This window comes from Haliaeetus leucocephalus, unplaced genomic scaffold (genome assembly GCF_000737465.1).
Source record: "Haliaeetus leucocephalus isolate CR32 unplaced genomic scaffold, Haliaeetus_leucocephalus-4.0 Scaffold136, whole genome shotgun sequence".
Lineage (NCBI taxonomy): Eukaryota > Metazoa > Chordata > Aves > Accipitriformes > Accipitridae > Haliaeetus > Haliaeetus leucocephalus.
In genome coordinates, this window is record NW_010972572.1 from 1,750,617 (window position 1) to 1,765,928 (window position 15,312).

The 15,312-nt window shown below is 45.3% G+C and overlaps 1 protein-coding gene across 1 annotated transcript in view; it reads left to right on the forward strand.

The window, feature by feature from the left end:
* Positions 1 to 15,312, forward strand: part of WBSCR17 (Williams-Beuren syndrome chromosome region 17) — a 213,273-nt gene that overhangs the window by 80,507 nt on the left and 117,454 nt on the right. Inside the window, exons 4-5 of the mRNA XM_010585914.1 lie at positions 8,184 to 8,358; positions 11,099 to 11,296. Coding sequence (XP_010584216.1) covers positions 8,184 to 8,358; positions 11,099 to 11,296 — 373 coding nt within the window. The remainder of the gene's footprint in view (positions 1 to 8,183; positions 8,359 to 11,098; positions 11,297 to 15,312) is intronic.

Genomic DNA, 15,312 nt, shown 5'->3' on the forward strand with positions numbered 1-15,312 from the left:
GGAATGAGGTGATGCTATTAGCCGGTAGAGTTAGTTAGTAATGTCAGTACTGTGCTGTTGAGTCTTTGTAGGCATCATGACAAATAAGATCTTTAAGGAGGGATTTGAAGGAAGATAATGAGGTAGCTCAGCAGATGTTTATGCAGAGCTCCTCCCAAGCATGTAATAATCTAGTTTTCTCATGTATAAGAAATGAAACAAACCAGAACGTATCTCTGGGACCCATGCATTCACTCTCTGCATTGTCAAGGAGCTTCAATGACAGCAAAGAATTATTAATGGCAATAACATTGTCATATAGTTCCCACTAATGGTAGGAAATAATTGTGAGCAGCAATAGCAACATCATATAGTTGATGCTTTGGATATTACAAACAAAGTCGTTGTAATATATAGATTTGGCTTCTACAGGAAAATAATTACAGGAAAATAGTTTCTTATGAGCTCTAAGATTTAGAGATGAATCCTGGAAGATCAAATGCTGGTGTTGAGCAGAGGATGGGGTTGCGTGGGTGTGACTTTGGTGGCTGTGATTGAACAAGAGAAGGCATTACTACTTTAGCTTCTTTGTGAGCAGCCATGTGTCTGAGGGACAATTTGTATGGGTGTATGGCTTGTTGCTGTCGCCCAGGCAAAGCCTTTGGGGGCTCAATTTTATACATGTGAAAGAAGGTTGACCTTCAGAGAATAGTGGCTCAAAAGCAGTAGCTGTGTTGTACCCTGGTGGATAACCAGAAGCAGCTTCTGGGAAAGTTGCTAAAGGCTCATGAAAGTCTGTGGCTCGGGGCTGCACACTGGGGGGTTCCTGTGTAGGTTTTGTCAGGGAGCACTTTACACAGATGTGAAGAAGAAATACAGCTTATATGGGTAATTGAAGAACAAAGCATGTTCCCAAACCAAATATTAAAAGACGCCTGGGATTTCCAAGTCAATTTCAAGTTTTAAAATTAGTCCCAGGGATAGAGGTAAGAACTGCACAACCTGCGCACCCCGGCTGTTATTTGCCCTTCAGGTAGACCACTACCTAGTTACACAGACACGATGAAAACTTTTGGGTGTTTTGTAGTTTTCAGACTGGAACAAACTGCTTCTGAAGACTCATTAGATGGTTCTTGCTCTTAGCTTTGTTGTAATGTGGTATGTACAACACCACTGCACAACATAAAAGTATGTAATGACAGATTAAAAGTTAATAAACACAGTCATTTGGACTACTCATATCCAAGCTGTAAATAGATAAAAGATACCAATGATTGTAATGGGGGGGGAATCCCTCCTTGAAGGAAGAAGCTTGTGGAGTTGTAGTTCAACCCCCCTTGTCCCTTGAGCTGCACATTATAGTTCATAAAGACTTTTTTGGAGGCTGCTTTTGTTTGTGTTTCTTGCAGGGGTGTAATTACAAAGCTAGTGTGCAGGTTGTGTTTCTGAGTGATAACATGTTTCCTAGGTTGTTGGAGGGATGCAGCAATGTGCCCCTGAGATGTTACGTTATCTTGCAGCTGCACACTTTGTCTGAGTCTGTTGCTTAATCATCACCTGCTTTTTGGTGGTTTTTTTTGCTGTCTTTTAGTGTTTTTAATCTGGGATAATATCTCTTTGAAAAGCAAACCTCTCGGTATAAAAGAAAACCTTTGGATAAAGGACTGCTTAAAGGAGCTGGCTACACTCAGGGAGACATGCTATGGGTTGTAATTTACCTCGGTGTAATGTATTAGCTGTAACTTGATACATCGCTTTCTTGTTTTGCAGCTCATTTCAACAGCAACAACAGTGGTTTGTGCATGCTCTCCCGGGAGCTGGCTCTCTTGTGTTTGGTGTGTGTTTGTGTTTAGAGGACGGTTTTAACAATTGCAAGAAGCTGAATCATATCTCAGCTTTTCCTAGGTGCTGGTCCAACCTAAGTGCCTAATTATTCCAAACTAAAGATGGGTTACTTAATTGCAACTGACCTGGTGCTGTCCCACTGGTGTTCAGGTCCCAGGCTTTAAGGCCCTGCCAAGGTGTGGAGGAGAGCAGCAAACCTGCTTGGTTTGTCTCTATTTGGCTTTTGGTGAACCAAATGCACCAGGCTTGCAGCTGAATGCACCTAGTGAGACCAGCTTTGCCTGTAACCGTGTATGAGAATTGATTCATGCACCTGCTCCCCTTTTCACAGTTTCCTCTTCAATATCTGCAGGCAAAAAGCTTCAAAGACTCACCTGGTTCCGAGTCTTGCTGCAAAAATTCTCATATTCATTTATTGCCTGTTGAAGGAGTTTCTTTTGTGAGTTCATGCTGCAGAAATCCAACCCGTGATGGCTTTGGTGTTTCAGGCAGGCAAGAGCATGGGACAAGGGAGGACTGGTGTCTCCCACGGCACTGGAACACTCCCAGCCCTGACTCCTCTGTCCTCCAGCCTTCAGTGTTTCTGATAACAGCCTTGGGCTCTGTAGACTTCCCACCCAGCCTAGCCTGGCAAACACAACTATGTTTTCTTTAGGGGTGTAGAGGAGGTGCGGTATGCTGCCTAGGACTACTCAGGCATTGTTGTATAAGAAACTTTTTGCTGGTGGTAGTTCCTTGAGCTCCTCTGGTGCCATTGGTCTTTGCTCCTTTCTTTGTGTGGCAACACGCAGTTCCCATCTTTAGTTCTGTGGACTTCAACAGGATTTGGGGAGATTTGGGCAGGATTTGCATTGTGAAGCACTGAGCAGTGGATGTTCCTGCAGTTGCTTCAGGGCTAATGTCTGTGACATGGTTACTTTCAGTGGCATTAGGTGGTTCAATTTCTCTGGCAGGCCTATTTCCCAGGAAGCTCATGTAGGTGACAAAATACTTTGCAATAGATAACTTAAGTCATTGCAGCTGGCAGATGAGTTTTTTAATAGAGCAACAGGTCTATTGGATTCTAGTTCCTTGGACTTGCCCTTCAGTGAAGATCAATATGGACAGATGGAGAACAAAAGGCAGGATTGAAATTGAACCTGCTGGCATTTTCAGTAGGGTTTCTCTCTGCAATTCTTCCCTGGAAGTAGCTTGTGCAAGCTGGTAAAGACCTCCATGTGCAAATATTGATTGCATCCTTAATAAGCATGACTTAAGAATGATGTGGGTGTGCTCTGAAGGATGCTCCAGCAGGCTTCCTCAAAGGACATGTGAGTGCAGCGGGAAGAGTGCCATAGGGTACAGGAGAGAAAGGAGTCTCTAGATTCCATTGCAGAGCTTAGTTTGGGTCAAATTACTGCTTGTGTAGCCCATGTAGATCCATTCACTCAGGCCATGCACTTGTGAGGTATCTAAATATGTGGTCCTTTGATTAGGAAGGATGAGGGTGAGCTGGGGAGTGCCTGCTCTGCTCCCGTCTTGGCTCCTGACTTTTTGTTGTTACTTTGCATCCAGAGTTTCAGGTTATGAACACTAGGCTGATTATCATGCTAAAATTATCATTGGCTCAGTATCTTGTGGATATTCTCATTTTCAGCAATGAGCTTGAAGGGGCGAAAGCACCGGTATGACCCTGTGCAGGGCAGAGGTGAGGAGAATGGCAGCCAGTTATCTAAACTGCGAGATGCTTTCTCCCCTGCTGTAGTTTGCATGAAGTTCTGAAAATAGCAGATCCGAAGGCCAGGTTGCCAGTTTTTATGAAAGCTGACTTCCTTAAGCAAGGGTAACTTGTCCATTAGTGCAAGTCATTTTATTCCTGGTATACTACTTCAGACCTCCCAGCCTTCCTATTACAGCTCTGGGACGTGCTGTGAAGATACAACAATTGGGGATGAAACATTTCTTAAGTTAATATGACAGATGAAAACCTTTGCTGCTACTGACCTTAATGCAACAGCTCTCCGCATCCTCAGCCTGGAGCCACGCGTTCTGACAATGCACGTCAGAGCTGCCACGGGTTGTTTTCCTGTTACGCTAATGGCACTGAATGAAGAGACTGCTGAGTGAAGGAGAACGCAGGGTAAAATTAGGAATGACTTCAAACGACTTGGATTAAGATTAGATTTGCGAGTGAATTATGATTTCCAGCCTGCTGGAGTTCACATGGAGGCAGCTGAGCATGTCTGGTCCTGCAGGATCAGCATCTGCAGGACTAGGGGAGCTCTGACAGTGCGGCTGTGCCAGTGCTGGGGTTTCCGCTGATGCTTTTCGACAGCCACATCAGTCCTGCTGAGGGGTGAGGGGAGATCTGGGCCAAGGCTCACTTGATACTTGAACGGCAGTTTTGCAGAGCATTCCCAGAGACTGGCATTTCACTTTTGTTACCTAATACTGGCTTTTCCACACCTGCACTTCTGGATGTGCTGAGAAATTAAATACAAAGCCCATCCCATCCCTGTGCCTGCTGGCTGGACACCCAGTTGAGTTCTAAGTATGTATCTCATAATACCAAAATAGTGCTCAGCAGCCACTGTGCACTATGCCCTCTTCCTGCAGAGCTGCAAACCAGCTCAGAAGGGTGAGAGACCGGCAAAGGCCAGCACAGATGTGCAGCCATCCTCTCTGTTAGGGCTTGCCCAGGCATGTAAGAAAAGCAAATTCTCACTCAAAAGGCATGTGCTGTGTGGGCTGAGCCAGACTGGAAGGGAAGGCAGGAGGCAAAGCCTAGAAATCTGTGCAAGGTTGTGCAGGAAGCCCTTAGTGGAGAGAGGGCCTGGAACCACATTTCCTGTGTCTGGTTAATGCTTTAGTCTGAGTGTTTCTCTGCTTGGGCAGCAGCCTGTTAAGGATGCTTGTAGTGTGGGTTGTGGACAGGAGAGGCGCACTCTGGCTTCTGCTAATGAATGGGGTGGTGAGTTAGAATGATAGAATCATTTAGGTTGGAAAAGACCTTCAAGATCAAGTCCAACCATCATCCGTGCCCACTAAACCATGTTCTGGAGTACCTTGTCTACGTGCTTTTTGAATACCTCCAAGGGTGGTGACCCAACCACTTCCCTGGGCAGCCTATTCCAATGTCTGACAACCCTCTCAGTAAAAAAATTTTTCCTAATATCCAACCTAAATCTCCCTTGCCGCAACTTGAGGCCATTTTGTCTTGTCCTATCTCCAGCCACCTGACAGAAGAGACCAGCACCCACCTCACTACAACCCCCTTTCAGGTAGTTGTAGAGAGCAATAAGGTGTCCCCTCAGCCTCCTTTTCTCCAGACTGAACAGCCCCAGCTCCCTCAGCCGGTCCTCATAAGACTTGTGCTCCAGGCCCCTCACCAACTTGGTTGCCCTTCTCTGGACATGTTCAAGCACCTCAGTGTCTTTCTTGTAGTGAGGGGCCCAAAACTGAACACAGGACTCGAGGTGCGGCCTCACCAGTGCCGAGTACAAGGGAACAATCACCTCCCTGCTCCTGCTGGCCACACTATTTCTGATACAGGCCAGGATGCCGTTGGCCTTCTTGGCCACCTGGGCACACTGCTGGCTCATGTTCAGCCGGCTGTCAGCCAGCACCCCCAGGTCTTTTTCTGCTGCGCAGCTTTCCAGCCACTCTTCCCCAAGCCTGTAGCGTTGCACGGGGTTGCTGTGACCCAAGTGCAGGACCCAGCACTTGGCCTTGTTGAAACTCATGCAATTGGCCTCGGCCCATTGATCCAGCCTGTCCAGATCTCTGTAGAGCTTTCCTACCCTCAAGCAGATAACTCTGCCTCCCAACTTGGTGTCATCTGCAAACTTGCTGAGGGTGCACTCAATCCCCTCGTCCAAATCATTGATAAAAGATATTAAACAGAACCGGGCCCAACACTGAGCCCTGGGGAACACCACTGGTGACCTGTCGCCAACCAGATTTCACCCCATTCAACACAACCCTCTGGGCTCATCCAGCCAGCCAGTTTTTCACCCAGTGAGGAGTACACTTGTCCAAGCCGGGAGATGCCAGCTTCTCAAGGAGTATGCCATGAGAGTCAGTGTCAAAGGCCTTGCTGAAGTCCAGGTAGATAACATCCACAGCCTTTTCCTCGCCCACTAGGCGGGTCACCTGGTCATAGAAGGAGATCAGGTTGGTCAGGCAGGACCTGCCTTTTGTAAACCCATGCTGACTGGGCCCGATCCCCTGCTTGTCCTGGACTTGCCATGTGGGTGCTCTCAAGACGAACTGTTCCATAATCTTCCCCGGTACTGAGGTCAGGCTGACAGGCCTGTAGTTCCCCAGATCCTCTCTCTGACCCTTCTCGTAAATGGATGTCGTCACCTGGTGCTGTTTTGGCAGGTGCATGGGTGTGGGGTGTGCTGTACTGGCCTTCATGCTCTCAGCAGATCAGTTCTTCACCTGTTGGCATCCAGCATCCTTTCAGAAAGGAGGAGGATGTGCCTGTGGCTCCCTTGGGTGTTTCCGATGGAGCTGCCTGTTACGCAGCATGGTGCGTGTAGGAATCTCTCAGGCTTCACCCTTTACTGCCTTTGGGACATGATGTTACAATTCTTCCCCTTTTCACTAGTGCTATGCTCTCCTTCAAGCTGCTCAAACAATTCCTGTGAAGATTTTTCCTGGTTTTGCTCAACTAAGATCAAAACTCTGATTTGAAAGCTGTTTTAATTGTTCAGTCTAGCCTGTAATGCAGTGGTCTGCAGCATTAATGACTTACCTTCTGACAAAAACACATGAGATGCCAGTGCTATGCTTGTGGGGTTTCATCTGTCAAAAAATCTGTGTCTCTGTCTCCTTAAAACCATTCGGGAGAGTTGTTGTCTCCATAAAATACTGTTTTTTCTGAGTGGCTCAGCATGAAATTGAAGTTGCTGAGTTATGTACGTATGTGATGCAGATGCTTTGAATTGAGGAAGGGGCTCATTTGCTTTATTCTTTTTATTCCCACTTCAGCATAAAAGAGAAATGAGACTTTTGGGAAATTCATATGTGAGAGGAACCATCCCAGAAAGGCAGTCTGAAGAAGGCGTGGAAGGGAACAAATAATCTCTTTTCCTTTGATGATTTCTCAGGCGAAGCCCAGCAGATGGGACTTGCTGTTTACTCATTCGCTCTCCATTGCTGTGTTTCCTTCATGTAGGAGCCCACGCGTGCTCATGTGTCTCAAGTATTTTACCATGTGGACTATATTAATGGTGACTTTTGGGTTTTTTTTCTTTGTTTTTCTGGAGAGAGTGTATATGTAAAGGGTAGTAGACTATAATTTGGGGTCATGGACCATATCTTAATTATCTGCTGTCCTGGAGCCTCGTAGGGGTAAAAGACATTCTCAGGAACTGCTTTCATGGTGTTAAGAGTCTGTGTTGGTACACAGTGGTATTGCTTAGCTTTTACAGAGTACTTTTCATCAGTAGATCTTTATGCATTTAGCTGATGCACCAGGAAATAAAAGGACCAAGGTTTCTGGCAGAGCACTAGCACTTTTCCAAATTGTTGAAAAAACATACTAGTACCTACCCCTTATTGTAACCTTTCATATGCTTCCACATTCAAAGTCCTATGTGTCTTTTATACTCAACACTTGTAACTATCAAAAAGTTTAATGCTGGTAATGACTGCAGGCTGACAGATCCGTTGTGTTCTCAGCCCTAGTACGTATACAGGCTTAGACAACAGTTTGACAGATCTGCAGTTTCCAGTGAACAAAAAAATACGTTGTATGAGGATCTTCTGAACAAAGCCAAAATCTTTTTTCATCCTATCATAAAAACAGGGGGAAATTCAACTTTTCTAGTGGCAAAGCTTGGAAAACATATAGCAAATGCAAAGACTGTAGTAGTACGGCTGAGTACAAAGGATGGTGAAGCTCATACACCGTTTTGATGTAGTTTAAATTACTACAGATGGGTTTTGCAACATTTCTAGCAATCCATTCAGCTAAAATCTCCATCAGATATTCAGAGCACTAGTGTTTGGTATCCATGGGTCACTTCTTTCTATTCTTGTCTTTCAGTGGGGTGATACTTAGATATTGCAAGGCAATCTAGCTGGCCTTTTGCTGCCTTTTGCCTTTAAAGGTGGCATTTGGGCTCCCTAGTCGTCCAACAGCAATGTTCTTGGCAACCTAGAATTTCTTTTCTAAGGGTTGTGGTCAGTCCACCATTGGGTAGTCTTTTGCAAATCAGCATCAATTGACCCTAAATGATTAAACCCCTCCCAGTGGTGTTCAGAGATGCGTGGCTCCAGTAAGTTATGCTCGTATTCATCAATAAAGTGGGTTTATTTTAGGTGAAAACTGTTGCACCTTTTCAATGGGTTCTCTGGCACTTCTTCTCTAGAGGAACTGAAGGCACCGCTAGAAGAATATGTCAATAAACGATACCCAGGCCTCGTGAAGGTGGTGCGCAACCAGAAGAGGGAAGGCCTTATCCGAGCTCGTATTGAAGGCTGGAAAGCTGCCACTGGCCAGATCACTGGATTTTTTGATGCTCATGTGGAGTTCACTGCTGGCTGGTAGGTGCTCAGCCTCAAGGTCTTGGTTAGAGTGTGCGCGATGCATTAAACAAGGGACAGTCCATCATTTTGTAAGGATGTGTTTGCAAACAAGTCCACTGTCTTGCTATCCTGTCTTACTTCTGTACTGCATGGCCACTGATGAGATATGATGGGAAGATAAAAGGAAAACATTTCCTTGCCCTTGTTTTCTGTAATCCTTTTCTATGTCCTCCTTTTATGTGTGCCTATCCCCTTACACCCTGTTTATATTTTTCAGGTTGGTTTCCCATTCCCTTAGCCTTAACTAATTTCTGTAAGTTTAAAAAAGCCCAGGCAGCAAGGGATTGAAAGAGAAAGCGTTTCCTGCTTCCTTGCCCTTTGCAGCTGGATCCCACAGGGGAAGACTTAGATGGTTTAGATTGACTTGTTTCTTTTGCAGCTAGGAATAAGTGCAGAGGTGTAGAAGCAGTGAAAGGTGTTTCATAAGGATTTTTTCAGCGAGATTCAAAACATTTGAGTTCAAGTGGCTTAAGTTTGAGTCTAGATCATGAGGGGAGCCTGAGAGTGGTTTGGTTTTCCTTTTTTTTTTTTTCTCTAACCAAGTGTAAGAAGTAAATGGTTTATGTTTAGAAAAGTGTAGGTAGAAAAAGCTAACTTGTGGATGTTACTCTCTGTTCAAATTAGACACAAGAAAAATGTTTTAGCAGCTGCAGACAAAGAGTTCTGCACAATTACTGAATTCTTTGTAATGACAATGCAGCTGAAGGGTGTCTTTAAGAGCTGTTTCTTATGTTGATACCTGTTTCCCCAGCCAAATGTTCCTCTCTTCAGGTCACCAAGTCCTCACACCTGATATTATTGATATACAGAGGAAGCTCCCATTTACTGAGCTCTTGGAAGCATCTTTTCTAGGGATAGAATGAGCTTTTCTGCAGTGTGGGCTTGACTCACTCTGGTCTTATGTACCCGCTGCTGTTGCTGGAGACACCAAGAGTGCAAGTTAACTGTTTGTCTTGGCAGGCTGAGCCCAGGGCAATTAGTGGCTCTTGGGCTGCAGAGGTAAGGCTGAGTACACCCCCTGCTCTGAATACATTTGAGTGTCCCAGAGATGAATTTTGTAGCTATAGAGTCCTCAAACTGTGTCCCAAGGAAAGAAAGACCCTACTTTCAAGAATTTACCCTGTTCTGCCCAGGGGCATATTTTTTTGGATTTGGGGGCAGTCTGTACTAGTTAAAGCATGATTTAAACGAAATGCAGCCTTCATGGCCTTGCTTTACAGAAGGGAAGTTTTTGAGCCAGGTTTCCCAGCCTGTGGATGGTGTTTTCAGGCAGGATGTCCACTCATGCATGACAGCACAGGAGTCTGTGTGCAGTTACCCTGCAGATGTGTATCACAGCTTTACACAGGTTAACTATCCAGATGGAACAGAAATACCTGAGAGCAGCTGTGTTGCAGCAAACCAGGAGCCTGTCTAGCCTCATGTTGTGACACTAACTATAGCCAGAAGCCTAGGAAAGCATAAACGGGCAAGGCCAGCACATATGAAATACCTTCAGAGGATGCTACTGAGGTCTAACAATTTGCAGATGCGAGGATGACACAGTGTCTGTGTATTTAGAAACCCTCACTGCATTTCTCCTGAAATTTTTCCTATTGTCTGTTGGGCCCACATAGACTTAAAGGATTTACAGCATCCTTGGGTAAAGATGCTCCACAGCTTAACTTACCCACTGTGGAAAGAGCTAACGCCTTGTTGTCCATCTTGAGCCTGTTTCTTTTGATGGCCCATAGTTCTTTTATGGAAAGTGTCTCCAGGTGGTCATTGAGCACCTTCTCAGAGCAGCTCCTGGCTGTACAGTTGGCCCATGCTGCAAAACTGGCCCCTAGTTGATGTATTGTCTGATTTCATTTGCTACCTTAGTAATGACGTCAGGAGAGCTTAGCTTTAAAACATAGACATTTTGAAAATTAAGAAGTTCAGAATATGGAATTATTATTTAATGGTTCTTTTTTAAACCATCACACCAGAGAAAATGTAGTGTACTAGCTCTGCAGGAAAAGATAAAGTCCAGTTTCAGAGGCTTTAATTCATTTCCACAACTTAACGCCTTAGTTTGTGAAAATAGTCCTTTCCTTGTGCTGAAAGCTTCAGCTGGTCCGTGAACTTGTGTAGTCAGTTGTGTAGGAGAGCACTAAAACTCCCCAAACCTTGAGGGCTGCAGCTACCTGAGCTCCGTGCAGAGCGGCTGGCCCCTATGTTCCAATGGCAGCTCCATGCAGGGGACGTGTCTGGGTGGGAAATCCCATCATGTGGAAGCACTGAAGCCTCTTGCAGCATCTCCCTTGTGGCTGACAAAGCTTGGCAAGCCTTTCAGAAATAACCTTTTAAACTTGGCAGTGCGAACGCTTTGCCTCTGTGCGATTTGTACGCTGATAAAAACATGAACAAGTGGAAGGGTGAGACAGAGGCTGGTGCGTTGCAATCTGGAGTTACTCAGTGACTCTGCAAGGAGCCTTGTGATGGTCTCCGGGCTCCTCTGGCTGGGTTTTGCTGTGTCTCTGTGAAGACATGATGCCATTTGTGAATGGGAGAGAGGAATCCATGTTATTCCCCTTCTATTTTGAATGGTGACAGGAACGTCTATTTTCCTAACCTCCTTTAAGTGCACAAGCTGTAAGAAAGCTACAGCGTCCATCTACAAATTATGGGAGAAATTAACAGTCTCTTCTGTGCTTTGCTTCTTTTTACCACTCAGGGCTGAGCCGGTGCTTTCACGAATTCAGGAAAATCGGAGAAGGGTCATTCTTCCCTCCATAGACAACATCAAGCAGGACAACTTTGAGGTGCAGCGTTATGAGAACTCTGCCCATGGGTACAGCTGGGAGCTGTGGTGCATGTACATCAGCCCCCCCAAGGACTGGTGGGATGCCGGAGACCCCTCGCTGCCCATCAGGTACGTCGCGGAGCCTGGGGGCTGCTTGCTCTCCGTCAGCGAGCTGCAGTGAAGCAAAATGCAGAAAGATAAGGTGAGGAAGTCAGCTTAGAGAGGTTGGATATAGTATCATAACATGAGCTAGCTCAGAGAGGCTGTAACACAAGCCAGGAAGGGTTTTGCTAGGGTGAAGGGGTTTGGAAGGGGGTATTATTTGGTAACAATATGCAAAAATACTGGGGAAGTATAGGAACTGTGTAGATTTGTACAGTCTTATGTTTAACTGCATATGATAAAGTTGCTTTACCTTAATTACAGCATTAAGTTTTTGCAAATCATAAGGAATGAGGTGATTATTCCTGTGTAATGAACTGAGCATGAATTCATGAAATACAGTGCTTTCTTTTCTTGAATAAGCAGTACATCTCCTCTCAGGGCAAACTTTGTAAAAATGTATCTTAGGTTGTTCTAACACTTCAGCTTACAAGGTTGGCAGCTCTGAAATGTTGCCCCAGCCCCTCCAGACTTCAGGTGTGGGACAAGCCCAGTTGGACAAAACAAAAGCAGGAGGGGAGGGAATAGCTCAGTGTGGGTGGGAGACTGGGGCTGCTCTGTGTGCAGAGGTCAATGATTTTTTTCCATGACAGCCCCTAAATACCAGAACTGATGCTATGATCAGGAGTAGTTTTCTGGTCACGCGAATAGGATATATTGCTCCTAACTTGGTTAATATGGAGAAGGCTTGTCCTCAGGTATATAAGAGATACATATGTGCAAATCCATACCCAATCTGAATCCTGAACCAAAGTATCTGTGCTTTGGTCAATGATATAATCCCTGGAAGCTGAAATTAGGTCTATTCCCATTTACACACAGACCTTTTTTATTCCTTTGGGCTCCCTTGTTCCAGACAGCATATTCAGCCATCAGTGGAGGAACTGACAGTTTATTCTGGACAGGAATCAAGTCTTTGAGGAATAAACAGTTATTTTAACCAAATGCAAGCTGCTGGACTTGTTAAAGGAAGGGCTGAATGGCTGGGGTATACAGAAGGAGAAGCTGAGGAATTCAAAAGCCTTTGCACGTGAGGTGTGAGCAATGTGGTGCTGGTAGTCCCTATGGCAGCGTTACTCTGGTGCCTAAACTGGTGCCTCTGGAGAATGATAAAAGTGGACTGTCTCTGTTGGGATAAGCCTTTCTCAGCCAGTGGATGTAAAAGTCAAGAAAGTGTTGCAGGGAAGAACAACCTCTTTTATTAGACTAAACTTCTGTAGTTGGGAGAAACAGTCAGGCTTTGGCATATGGGATATCCCCTGTGACTGCGATGCCACCCTGGGAGCTTCCTGTGGTTCAAACACTGTCAGGCACGGTGCATTGAGGAAACTGGACCCCCCCAAATATGACATTTAAATACATGGCATGACCTTCTGTTATATTGTCCTACAAGAACACGGTTTTAATTTCGGTTTCAGCGCACTGAGGGGAGCGGTTAAGGAGGGCAAGCTGTGGCAGAGACAGATGGGGAGGGACAGGCTTCTTTTGTGGAAGTTGGTGTTTGATGGCAGGGGAGATGAGAAGGGAAGGAGGCAGGGAGGAAGAGTGATTGACGGAGGACGGGAGCTATGGGGAGCCAAAGGGTTGGATGGCTAAGAGGCAGAGTGGGGAGGTCAGTACCTAATGCAAGGAGGATATCTGTTTTTTAGGATGTAACTTTGCCCCAGGCTCCCCAGATATGAACCAGTTTACAAAGGCAGCTGCCAAAGCCAGGAGTGCAAATGGGGTCGCACGGATGTTGGACGCTTACATGTGTCTCCAGATCTACCAACGCACTTTTTTTCCTTGGCTCAATGCTGAGAGCCAGCAGGTACTGCTAAGCTTCAAGTGAGTGCTGCCTGGAGGTTTTATGTACTTTTGATCTACTGCTATAGCAATGAAAGGTTTGTCATGCAAGTTGTCTTCTGTTGGGCAGAATATCATATTAGGTTGTTCCAGTGGATGTTGCTAAAAATGTGGACAGGATGTTGAGCATCATATTTCTGCATTTAAGCAGACTGCAAGCAGTTTACTGCTTAGGAGGAGCTGGGAGGTGCAAGAGGTTTATCAGTCTGCTCTGGGGTTCCTGCAACCTTTCTGCACCAGTTGCATCCCCTTTCAGAGACATAACCTTAGTGTGGGTTATGTCCCATGAGCCCCACAGCATCTGCAGCCCTGTAATCCTGAGGGTCTGCCTGCTTAGCTCTTCACCACTGCTGAGTTGGACAGCCAACGAATTAGAGATCAGAGAAGGCTTACAGAGACACTCAACTGGCAGCAACAAGGATGCATGTCATGATCATCCACTTTGACTTTGTTAAAGGCATCTGTGATGTGGACACTGCTGCTTGAGGCCACGGTGTGTGGGAATCGGGTCTTGGGGGTTGAAGTGAGCCAGGGTGGAAGGGCACTGCCTCCAAAGCGTGCTCTGGGAAAGGGCTTCTGTAACAAACCCGGTAGCCTCCCAGCGATGTTAAATAATTAAACAACTTACTAAAATAACATTGTTAACATGCACTGGGGGAAGGATTATGAGAAAGATAAATGGGTAGTGTCCACAACAAAAAGCTAATGAAAAATACTGTCTCATTGCATTATGTTGTGTAACCACACACAGACCAGAAATAAATGACTAAAGTTATTTTTTTGTCATATAATGCTATGAAAACTATGCACTTTATGGCAGTATTTGCATGAAAGGGATGCCAGTGCACTGCTCCATGTAATTATGCATGGGATTAGAGGAAATTCTGAAATTATAGTATACAGAGGTACATTAGGTTTTTAGAGACTTTTTAGGATAAGAGTGGGAGTGAAGTAAGGCAGTTTATTCCTTTTTTTGGCTTTACTGTCTCGGCGCATGGGGATTATGGCAGCCCCAAGAGAGGTTCCTTTGCCTGTGAGAGGTGCTCCAGTGTGCTTGTGAGTCCTGGTATGTCAGCCCCTACCAAATACTCAGCAGCAGAGACTGGAGACAGGCAGCTGTGTTGAATACGTTTGAAGGCAATTTTCTCTCATGGATAATTCACAAGATATAATTATCCAGGCAAAGAGAGCTGATGGCATGAAACCCATCTAAAATATGGCCCAGTCTCAAACTGGCTCCAGGCTCCTGTTTTATCCAATAATTTCCCCACAAGAAGTAGTCTCTCTTAATGCCTGGGAGGGATGCTGGTGTAACACCTGTATTCTGTAATACATCTTCTTTTGTATTTTTTTTTTCCATGAACATTTAAAATCCTGATACACAAAGATACCCTCAGTCTTAGCACTCAGTCGTGCATGCATTTCACAGCTCTACTTTCCTTGCCAGGGTTACAGACTTCCTCTGATTACCTCTGCCCAGAAGATAAAATTGTGATTGCAGCGTAATGTATCATGTCTAAATTAGTCCTCACAGAAGAGGCAGACAGTAAGTGACATTTGAAATGGTCATCTTGTAGGATCCCGATCTTCATCAGCGTGAGCTCTTGCAGAGATGTTTTCATTTCCTAGTTCAAATGGTGCTAATGTGTGTGTATAAATGAATACATGCTTGCATTACATATCTGGACATACTTCGCTCTAGGAGATGCAGCCAGGATTTAGCCAGTCCTTTGTTATTAGTGATATACATTAATCAGAGTTTACTGAGAGTCCAGAAAGCCTCTATGTCAACAAAAAATGGAAGAAAGCTGACACTTTCTATGTCCTGTGAGAAGTCAAAAAAATGGTCTTTGGAAATGCTGTGAAATTGCAGAATGATGACCTGATCTGGACTTGGAGTATCCCAGAGTGGGATCTACCTCCTCATGATCTCCAGGAATGATTCATTTCCCACCTGGCAGAGCCTGAGGGTTTTGGGGGCTTCTTGGGGTCTGGAGCCCGTCCAATCCCGCAGCACCAGTGAGCTGTGAACCTCAATGCCAGTGGTTTCTTCTGCCTGACTTAGTTCATGCTGCATCAGGTTTTGTCAAAAAGCAGCTTTGGAGAAATTGCTGATATCTGGAAGTTTTATGGCTTAG